Source organism: Drosophila eugracilis, unplaced genomic scaffold (assembly GCF_018153835.1).
Source record: "Drosophila eugracilis isolate 14026-0451.02 unplaced genomic scaffold, ASM1815383v1 contig_2154, whole genome shotgun sequence".
Classification (NCBI taxonomy): domain Eukaryota; kingdom Metazoa; phylum Arthropoda; class Insecta; order Diptera; family Drosophilidae; genus Drosophila; species Drosophila eugracilis.
Window position 1 is genome coordinate 4,993,193 of NW_024573038.1, and position 10,644 is coordinate 5,003,836.

Consider the following 10,644-nt stretch of genomic DNA (forward strand, 5'->3'; position numbering starts at 1 on the left):
TACGTTCGCGGATCGTTCCCTTCAACAGGTTTATTTAGTCGTTACTTTACGGTTAACAGATGTACAGGTGTTTATCTACTTAAGCCAAATCGGACGCATATGGGACGCCAGCAAGGTGGCCGATAGCTCCAACGGCCAGCTTAGAGCTACCCGCCTTCTTGGCTGCCTCCTGGACCTGCGACTGCGAGATGCCATCGATGGCGCTAAGCAAAGCGTCCGCCTCCAGCACGTTCCGTGTGAGTGCCGCCTGGCGACCGATCTCCTTGATCAAACCACTGTCCGACGAGTATCGCGAGATGATGCGTGCCTTCAGCAGAGCCTTGCCGCGGGCAACATCCTTTTCGGAAACAGAAGCGGACTTCAGGCCACGCACCAGGAACTCCACGGTCTTGCCAATATCCTTGGCATCGGCAGAGACAACGAAACCGAAAAGTCCGGCATCCGAATAGCTGGCGTTCAGAGACTTAACAGAGGCACCCGCTCCGCCGGCGCAGTTGACGGCCTCGCCGAAGAGTCCAGCTGAGTTGCCGCGCTTGGTGGCCGCCTTGGCACCGACAGCCTGCTCGAGAATGGCAAAGGCTAGAGCCTCCTTATGGTTCGAAGCGGCACCGCCCTGGCCAGCCACTGCAACGACGGCACGATGACCGGTGGTGTCCTTTCGGGCATCTCCTCCATACCAGTTTGCGGAGGCAGCCTTACCGCCGCCGCTGGGGAACTGCAGGGTTTGCGCGAAGCCCGCCAGAGTGTTGTTGTCGATGCCCACGCCCACGACGGCAGCACGGCCGGCTGCGAAGGTCTGGGCTACGTAGTGCAGAAGACTTTCAGAGGAAAGCTTGCCCAGCTGGAATCGGGGTGAGTAGATCGAGTTACCCAAACCGTTGCGGAAAGCGGCCTTGTGCACCAACTCAATAGCGCGTTGCTGCAAAAGATAAGTAAATATAAAGAGATGGTACAATTTGAGCAAATAGTAATAAATAAATAATATAAATATTCTACAATTTTAGAAATATATGTATATCTATACTGTAAAAAAAAGATATTGATATATATACTAATTTGGTATGTTGTCTTACCTCCGTAGATACGGCGTTCAACTGGTTGACCACCGTTTTAGCGTTATCGACCAGCTCCCAGGGCTTGAAGGCAGGCTGCAGCAGGTCTTGCAGATAGCGCAAGCCAGTCTCTGCGTTGTCTGCAGTGGTGGTCACTGTGTAGCCGACGATCTCACGGTCGCCCCATGTGGTCAAGGTGCCACCAACCTGCTGGATGTTGCGGGCAATGGCGAAGGCGGAGGAGTTCTGGGTGCTCAGCCCTCCGGCCAAGCGGAGCAAGTGCGAAGCGCCCTGGGTGTCGTAAGCCTCGTTGCGGGATCCAGCTCTAAAATTGCGGATTAGGATACTTTGGTTAGAGGCTACTGTTTCATGGACTTACCCCAGTACAAGAGACACGCGCGAAACGGGAAGAGTTGCATCGGCGGTGGCCACCACCAGTTTGTTCTCCAGAACCTTCACATTCACGGCGGACAAGTCGCCGACGGGTCGCGGGCAGGTGGCATAGCCTCGTTTCTGGCGGAAAACAAGACAAGAATGTCATGATTCTTGTTATATTCGACATTGTTTGGATGGCAACTTCGGGTGTTTTACGTAACACGAGCCTCCCCGTTTGGGAGATTCGCTGCCGTAACTTTTTTTTGGTTAAGTTGAGACTTACGGCGATGGCACGCAGGAGCGACGTCTTGCTAGCGTTGCAGGCCATGGCGTGTATTATGCTATAATTTCCTCTATTTGCTTTTTAAGCAAAGATTGTTACAAATAATCGCAAGGGACAGCGAAAATTTTGGTCGTTCGCGCTAGTGTGGCCGTCGCACGGGATTGCACTAATTCCAATTTGAGTGTGGTTACACTATTAATATCAGTGATTTCTCTAAGTCACAGGAATCTCAAAATATCATGATCAAGAAATCATTTAATTGACTATATATATATATATATATATATATACATTTATGAATAGTCAGTTCACTTTGACAGTAAAAAGAAGTTATGAAAAATACTTAAGAAAGATGTACTCAAAACAAAAATAAATATTTGTTAATAAGAAAATTAATAAATGGTTAAATAACCAGCGGTAATTTTATTTGACATTTGATTGTAAGGAAAGAAAATGACTATCATAGAATTATTATTTTTTTTTTATTATAGGTACATTTTATAAAAATTAAATCCAGCATACTAGAACTTTTTTCTTAACCTTTATTACGGGCTGCATTAGACTTAAACTATCATCTCGAGGTCCCGGGCGTAGCTGAGCACCTGCTCGGCCAGTTCCTCGGAAGGAAGTAGCTCCTTCGGCTTGACGCTGCGGTCCGTGAAGCTATAGTCGCCGTTGGCCTCTAGTTTCCACTGCCTTTTCTCGCCGAACGTCTTGATCTCGTCGGGGACACGCAGATTGAGCCGCTTAGCCGCATCCTTGGCGGAGATCTTGTCGTATGACTTTTCGATACAAGCACCGATCTCGTCACGCACGGTCTCAACTAGCAGATCCATGAAGTAGCTATACACCTCGGCGGGCACTGTCGACTTTGCTTGAAAGATTTTGTTGTAACGTCCTTCCATTATGTACTGTTCTAAAGCCAGGATCGGACGGATGAACTGGTTGTGCTGAATGACATCCACGGAGAGCAGTTCCAGTTCCGTGTGGAAGTCTGAGACTCGATTTCCGGAAAGCAGGTAGAGCAGATTAAGACCCAGCAGCTTGTACTTGCTCTCCGATTCGCCGATAATCTTGGCGTAGTCGTAGTAGTAGCACTTTAGTTGAGCCATGTAGCGCTCGAAGGCGAGCAGATCCTTGCTGAGCACGCTATGCTCCACGGCAATTTCGAGAACACTTCGGGCCAGAATTAGTTGCTTCTTGGAGCTCTGAGCGTCGTTTCCGTCCGTAGGCAGGAAGGCCATCTTCACCAGCGCCACTTTTAATTGATCCAGCAGCTGGCCGCATTTACCTGTGTTTGGTGGCCGCTTCCCCCACTCGGCAGTTAGTTCCTTGTAAAGCGCTTCCACGGCGGCCATTCTTTACTTTCTTTCAGTTTTATGCGGATTGAAAATTGATGCAGATGATGATTTTCGCTTTTTATTAAAGATGGTTTTTTTCATTGAGTCGACAATCGATGTTGCGTGTCTATCGATTTTTTTGATTCTTTATGAAATGAAAAATGGTAAAGATTAATTAAAATAATTTATGTGTGTATTCGAACACTTCTAAATGTGTATTTGATCTCGAACTTAAGAGGTCCTTACAAACTTCAAATAACATTCACGAAATATTTTGTCCATATCTAGACGATATTTTCATATCAGAGGTGTGCAGTGCAGAAGCTTTTCCTGCGATTTCCAACACTCGGGAAATTTAACACAAAAAAACGAATTTGTATTCATCCTTTCGGAAACGTGATACCTAATTGAATAGCCCCGAAGATGACCGAAGAGGTTAACACCACCGTATGGGATGACTCCCTACTGGTAAAAACGTACGACGAGTCTGTTGGATTGGCGCGAGAGGCACTGGCCCGCCGCTTGGCCGATTCCACAAACAAGCGTGAGGAGGAAAACGCAGCCGCCGATGAAGAAGTTTGCGAAGATTCGGCCACTGGTGGAGCTATCAGTCCGGAGCCCGTGTCCTTCAAGGTGGGAGACTATGCCCGGGCTACCTATGTAGACGGTCTGGACTACGAGGGCGCCGTGGTCTCGATTAACGAGGAGAAAGGCACCTGCGTTATTCGCTATTTGGGCTACGAGAACGAGCAAGAGGTGCTGCTTATGGACTTGCTTCCCACCTGGGGCAAGCGGGTGCGTCGAGAGCAGTTTCTCGTCGCCAAGAAGGAAGAGGGCGATCAGTCGGGACGCCCAGGAGCATCTAACGCCGCTGCTGGTGATGCAAAGACTCCCAAGTCACGCGGAAAGGGTAGGATTTCTGGGGGTCTGGTCATGCCACCCATGCCACCGGTACCACCTATGATTGCTGGACAGGGTGATGGCGCCGAGCAGGACTTCGTGGCCATGCTCACCGCCTGGTATATGTCTGGCTATTATACGGGTCTCTACCAAGGAAAGAAGGAGGCCAGTACCAGCAACAGCGCCAAGAAAAAGACACCCAAGAAGTAATTCCATATCTCATCTCATCTAAACATCTTTAATGAAGACTTGTAGCCATTAAGAAAACGAAATGATTAAAAATTGTTTATGTTAAGGAGTCATTAGCGTTTTCCCCGGTTTTAATCGAGTCAGTGAAGGGTCGGGTTTCAGTTGCTTAGTAGAAAAAATGCTGAGGCAAGCAGAATTTTTACTCCCAGCCCAATATAGTCACTTAAGAGCGTCAGTTTCCTGACGAACCTTGAAGTGAGAGATTGTATTTTTTTGGTGCGTATTATATGGGGATTTCCTGATATTCGGGAGGATGCTAGCATATGTACGTACATATATACAAACATATGCATCATCACATGTATACACACATATGTGATGTGTTGAAATGTGTTGTTTAAAAAAGTCTTTTATACAACTTTAAATATTATAATTTCTTTGAAAAAAAAAACCTATCTCCGAATCTTTCCAACACTACCATTTACAGTTAATTTTTTTGACAGGTGAACGATTTGAAATACATAAAAGCAATATATTCTACGATTGCAATGCCAGCCCAAATACAAGTCCTCGACTTTGGCGATGGATCGGCTCCCATCCATTTGGACTATCCTGATGCCACGGTCTTCAAAAACTGTAATAGCTACGGAGATCGTGTTCTGGGTTGCCATTGGAACGAAATTACCGTGCACCATGGCGGTCAGTTGTTTTACTTGGCGCATCCGCAACAAATGATCTTGGAGGCTTTATACCAGGCGGTAGATGGAGCAGACTTTTTTCCAGTGTTCTACCAGGTGGGTACCATAATCTGTATACCCTATTGATATTAAAACATAAATATGTACATATATCATGATTTCCAGCGAGGAAAAAAGGCTGATACTCTTTTAGCTAGAAACTGCAAGGCGGCCATTGACAATCTCTTCAATCAGCGATTGACCATCAGTCTGGATAGCGGTGCCTCTATTCCGATTAGTGTCCAACTGGGTGTAGCCCAGTACAAGATGAACCAAATATCGCCTTTGTTCCTCATAGCCCGGGTAGTAACAAGGTTGATGAAAAGTCTTGTCCAAAAGGACGGCGTGGACGGCCTGCTCGACTTAAACAATTTCGGTGCCCATTCAGAGTTCAAGAACATCGTGGTAAGCCTAGGGAATGTGAGCATACTGAGGAACGTGTGCCAGGTGATACACAACAACGATACAGAACGCTTCCGGTTGAATGGATTCATATTGTCTAACAACAGCATCCGAAATATTAGACCCTTGACTCTTTTCGCCAATGTTGATTACGCCTTACTCGACTTAAGGGGCAACAAGGTAAGCTGAAGCGTCGTGGAGTTTTGAGACTTGTATAACTATTATTTTTAGATAAAATCCGCCGAACGATTGTGTCGCGCTCTGGAACAATTCCGGGCCAGAGAACTCCTCTTGGCGAATAATCCTATAGTTAAAAGTAGTCACTTTCCGGGTAACATAAGGTTGTTGGAGAACAACTTCAAGTTGGTGGTAAGTGCAAAGTTAAAGCAGGTTTTCATTCTTGATAATTGATACCAAGCTACTATTCAGGATGGAAAACCTTTTAATATGCTTCACAAGACCTTTTCACCGCTGGATGGAGAAATCGATTTGGAGACTGACGGATCGCGTCTCGACTTAAATACGAAGTGGAAAGTGCCCGAGTTTGAAAACAGCCAGGACTGGCATGCTTTTATTGTAAGTTTACCTAAGAATGACCAAATCCGCCAACCCCTACCTTTTGATTAAGATAACTAACGCATGTAATTTACTCTTAATAGATACCCGATCCCAATCACGAATTCAGCCAGGAGGTGTTCTTTGACTTTTTCTTTATAAGTCTGGATCCGTCTCTAAGTGAGTTTTATCCCTGCTACTACAAGGTGAGTATGTCAATCTTATTTTCTTCGTATTCTGGCTAACATTTCGATTCCATATAAAATAGTATATAGGAACGGATCATGTTTTTCTCATACGCAATTGTTTCGACCAGATTGCACACCTGGTGAATAATTGCAACCTGGAGATGAGTATACCGAACGACGGACGGAAGTTTCACTACTATTTAAGGATGAACGTGTGCACCTTTAAACAGCATCATGTTGATCCAGAGAAGTGCATAAGGATAGCTGTCAAGCAATGCTATTTGCCTCAGAACAGATTGCTCAATCTTGAACATTTTCAGTCCAATGAGAGTCTAAAAGACGTGGTGGTGTCATTAAGCTCGCCAAAGATTTTGACTCAAGTACTATCGGTGGCGTCGAGGCAATTCATGACAACCTGCTCGGAGATTCGATTGTGCCGCAATAAAATCTTGTTTTTGGAAGGTGCTCGTGCCCTTCGGTTAATGGGTTGTCTACGTGCCGTGGATCTGAGTCACAATTGGGTGCATGACCTGTCGTCGATCTCGTGTCTAGGCGAGCTGCCACTTAAATCCCTCGTACTCCACGGAAATCAACTTTGCCGTAACTACAGCCTTCCCAGCGAGTATGTTCGGGCGGTCGTGCAGATATTTCCGCAATTGACAACCTTAGATGGCGTGGATCTGCAGACGAGACCCGGACAGTCGGTTCAGAAGAATTTCCTTTGTGACATAGGTGCCTACGAGTTGGTAGGCGAGGTGTTTCTCAAAAACTATCTACGGGAGTTTGAAAATGATGAGTTTCGAATCAATCTGTACAAGTATTACTCTGAGGACTCGCTTTTCACCTTAACTTGTAACTACACTATTGTCCAGAATCACCAAACTCGCCATATGGTACAACGAATATCACATTACAAGAGGCACTCGAGAAATCTTCACGACAAGGAGATATCGAGAGCGTCTAGTAATGTGTACGTTGGTTCCGATGAGATCGTTGAAATGCTATTGCAACTGCCAAGAGTCACCCATGACTTCCACTCCCTTCAGACAGACGTAATGCATTACGATGGAAAAATGGCAGTAATATACGTGACTGGTTTGCTGCGCGATGAGACTTCGCTCAAAATGAACGGCCAGTCAAACAGATCATCCATTGGCGATGTCTACCTGGGTTTTAGTCGGCATTTCGTGATCAAGTTCGAGGAAGAGGGCCTGGTGAGTTATATAATACAGGGTATTTTAAAATGTTTTTATGAAAAAATAATTTCCATTTAACATTTTATAGGGCTTAGGTAAAAGAGCTCGCCGCTTAAAAATCACAAACGAACGTCTAAACATTTTAAATCCTTCAAAAAATATGATTCGGAAAGCCTTCAGTGTAAGTTATCCGGATTCGAGTGAACGCCCGGTGGAAGAGGATTCTCTGGATGTGAAGGACCACAAACTACTTTTATTTCAAGAGGTAACCGGGCTTACTTCCCCTTGGTGCACATCGATTGTTGAGCAAGCCGAGTGGGACTTTGAGAGAGCACTAAAGCTGTTCATAAAAAAAAATGCAGACCATGAGATCCCTGACTTAGCCTTTTCTTAGAGAATAATAATAATTTATTAAAAAAAACAAATACTTTTAGTAGATATTAAAAACGATGAGCTCTTCTACTTATTGCAGTTGTAGAAGGCATTGTGATGACTTAACAAAATGATATTGATCGGTGTTTAAAGTAATTTCAAAACCTAAAACTAAATTAACCCATCAAAATGCTTATATCTTTAAAAGAAAAACTAATTGTATAAGCGTAAGGAAAATATTGAGAACAATAACGGTTTTGATAAATTGCATGTGGACCTTATTACTCTAATCTTGAGTGCTAAAATTATTCCTTAAGTAGTTTTGCATTTGTGAAACTAAATGTTTATTGAAAGGTTTGGTGATTGTCCTTCTCTTGAATTCTTCTAAAATTGTTTGTTAATATGCTCTCATGGCACCTCAAAGCAGAAACCGGTTTCTCTGTATTTCAGTTCAAGATTCTTAGTCGTAGGGAAGATATTTTCATCTTTTATCCTTACCACGTAGAAATATTAAAAAACAAACAAATTTTAAAGTAAAGCCATTAGTGAAACAAATGTTCTAAATCAATTCAATGTCGAAGTCCCAATAAAACTTCCTTGGATTACCATTAAAATGTAGTTTAGATGGCCGAAAACATTTATTAGATAATTACGAGTTATTTATGGGCAAAAAGTTATCTCTTTTCTGCACACGTATGGGAGTTTTATCGTATATGTATCTCCGGTTTTTAATATTTATCTGCGGAGGAATGAGGTTTGGGCAGTGGGAAATAAATAAACATCGAGAAAATGCCATCGCTTAAATATTTAAATACTTTGTAGACTAGAAAATGTTTCTAAATACATTTAGCAAATGTTGTTGTTTTTGTATAATATGTATAATGCATTTGTAAACGCACAGTTCTAGACCCTTACACGATAATTTAAAAAATAGAGGGAAAGTCCGACTAAGCTCTAAGAATTTGCATATATCATTTAATGTGTTTTATAGCTGAATGGTAATGAGTTGTTCATGCAAATTTTGAGTATGGCTGATGATAGATGATAAGAAGATTGAAAGAAATTCGAGTGTTTTTCCATGCTTATCATGTCTTGGTTTTAATTCCATAACTTATATCAAGTTTCAAAACAAACTCTAATGCCAATATGAATGAATAACACATGTCCCATCTATGAGCGCGTTAATATCAGATAAGTCTGTTGCGTTTCACGTCCGTCCTCGTTTCCGTATCCGGCTTGTGTGCATTTTGTGTGTGAGTGTATGTATTTTGGGAAATTACAATGGTTAATTTATCGGTAAAAAGATTGACAAGTGGCAAGCTCTGCGAATCCCGCTAAACTTCTTGGCTTAGACAAACGATTGCGAAATTGGCGCTCATAGTGGTGTGTTTGGTGTGTTTGCTGCGCCTGCAGCTGCTGCTGTATGATCCGATTTGATTTGGGTCTTCAGCCTCCCGATAATGCTTCATTTGCGTCTGCCGCTTACAGTGCTCCAGCCGCCAGAATCCGGTTGTTGATGGTTCTGTTGACGGGCGCTGCGTGCTGAGGTGGTCGTAGGATGAGCACCACTAGCAGCGGACGCGGCAGCATCGTCTCACTTCTTACCGGGAGGCGCTATTGGTTGGCCGCGCTCCTTGCCGCGCAGCTTCATGCCCAGAACGCGCTCCATCTTTCCCAAGATCAAGTTATTCGGGATACCGCGCCCAGCCTCGTAATCGGTCACGACCTGCTGCTTTTCGCAAATTTTCTGTCAAGGATTAAGCACAATTAATAGAAGGGGCTTAAAACATTTTAAGGGTTTTTTTGAGCAAATAACCAATTAGGATAAGGATTTCCTTAAAATTTTTTTAATACTAATATGTTCATGTTTTAGTTTGTCCATGTTTGAACAACTCTACTAGAGTACGAATGTTTCCTATAGCATAACGTTACTATAAGTTCGGGATTTTAAATTTTGATTTTGTTGTGTTATAATATACAGAAGAAAAATCCATAATATCCTTAAATAAATAGCAATAAAAGTGTTTTTAAAACCTACAGTTGCAAGGTCCTTCTGGCTCAGGCCCTTTGTTTGGCGACCCTGCTGAATGAGCTTGCCCACATCGAGGGGAATCTTGTCGTGGCGCAGCTCCTCGGTTTCGCGATCCAGTTTGGCAGTGTTTTTGGTGGTTACATGCTGCTTGTTGGTGCCAGCACCATCTAAACGATATGGTAAAAACCAGGTATTAATAGAGGGGATTTACAAAAGCCCCATGAAAGGTTAGCTTGCAGTGGTGAAATCAGCGGATCCAATGACACAAATAACAAATCAAATGCCACGCAATGCAGCAGGAGGTGATTGTAGGTTAGACAGTGGTGTGCTCGCGAAGGGGGTCACTTTTCGAATGCATGGGAATGTGTTGGGGGTGTCAATAGAACCGACACTCACATTTCTGTTGGGTGTCCACAGCGACTCCCTGACGGCGCGCTTGGTTAACTGCCGATTCCGTCTTCAGAGTAGACGATTTGGGTGCCTTCTTCCGCAGAACGGTCACAGAGTCCCAGTCCGACATCTTTTTGGAAGTTTCGTATAGCACCGATTTGTGGGGAGTCGGAAAAACGAAAATAATGAGTGAACCCTGACGAATCGTTTGTCTCGCACACTGGCAACTTGGAGGGGACTTACATTGGCTACTTTGCTTTGCTTATTAGGCTTTTATTATTAATTAAATCTACGAAATTCCAGAACTATCTTCGAATTATTATCGTCCTGGTACGGTCACTCTAAATAAAGTGTGACCCCGCGCCGGTAGCGAGAAAAAATACTACACGACCTAAAAACGAATACCGCGTATATCTAAAAAGCTTTTACAAATACTATTTTAAATCTTTCGTGTTTTTTTTTAAATATTTAATATATTAATTAAATTTAATTTAATTTAAAATAGAAAAATACGTAAACATGAAAATTAGCGCTGTCAGTAATAAGACTACAAAAATAGTTGGATAAATTTATTTTTACTTCCTGTTCCTGAACATTTATGTATCGAATTAATAGGTAAATAAATAATAGGTA

General features: G+C 43.3%; 5 protein-coding genes across 6 annotated transcripts; 2 read left to right on the forward strand and 3 right to left on the reverse strand.

Annotated features, from left to right (window-relative positions):
* On the reverse strand, positions 1-1,882 carry LOC108114493 (cytochrome b-c1 complex subunit 2, mitochondrial). The gene is made up of 4 exons (XM_017225511.1): positions 1,711-1,882; positions 1,432-1,565; positions 1,074-1,377; positions 1-919 (listed from the first exon to the last, which is right to left on the reverse strand). Exons 1-4 carry the CDS (start codon positions 1,753-1,755, stop codon positions 80-82), a joined length of 1,323 nt encoding a protein of 440 aa, XP_017081000.1. The 5' UTR covers positions 1,756-1,882; the 3' UTR covers positions 1-79.
* Positions 1,883-2,173: 291 nt separating this feature from the next.
* Positions 2,174-3,164, reverse strand: LOC108114696 (26S proteasome non-ATPase regulatory subunit 8). Its single transcript, XM_017225793.2, has one exon. It carries the CDS (start codon positions 3,066-3,068, stop codon positions 2,274-2,276), a length of 795 nt encoding a protein of 264 aa, XP_017081282.1. The 5' UTR covers positions 3,069-3,164; the 3' UTR covers positions 2,174-2,273.
* Positions 3,165-3,357: 193 nt separating this feature from the next.
* LOC108114698 (survival motor neuron protein) lies at positions 3,358-4,248 on the forward strand. The gene has a single exon (XM_017225794.1). It carries the CDS (start codon positions 3,474-3,476, stop codon positions 4,158-4,160), a length of 687 nt encoding a protein of 228 aa, XP_017081283.1. The 5' UTR covers positions 3,358-3,473; the 3' UTR covers positions 4,161-4,248.
* A 142-nt stretch (positions 4,249-4,390) lies between these two features.
* Positions 4,391-8,464, forward strand: LOC108114612 (nuclear RNA export factor 2). 2 transcript variants are annotated; one of them, XM_017225673.2, is made up of 8 exons: positions 4,391-4,464; positions 4,643-4,933; positions 5,003-5,458; positions 5,510-5,647; positions 5,708-5,854; positions 5,938-6,039; positions 6,102-7,235; positions 7,306-8,464. In XM_017225673.2, exons 1-8 carry the CDS (start codon positions 4,453-4,455, stop codon positions 7,609-7,611), a joined length of 2,586 nt encoding a protein of 861 aa, XP_017081162.2. In that variant the 5' UTR covers positions 4,391-4,452; the 3' UTR covers positions 7,612-8,464. The 2 variants fall into 2 exon arrangements, with proteins under 2 accessions (XP_017081162.2, XP_017081163.2); XM_017225674.2 differs by having other exon boundaries at positions 4,401-4,415.
* Positions 8,465-9,015: 551 nt separating this feature from the next.
* Positions 9,016-10,365, reverse strand: LOC108114613 (endothelial differentiation-related factor 1 homolog). Its single transcript, XM_017225675.2, is given in 4 exon segments — positions 9,016-9,336; positions 9,628-9,788; positions 10,018-10,141; positions 10,255-10,365. Coding segments are annotated over 3 exon segments (567 nt in total). The 5' UTR covers positions 10,255-10,365; the 3' UTR covers positions 9,016-9,054.
* Between the last annotated feature and the right edge of the window lie 279 nt (positions 10,366-10,644).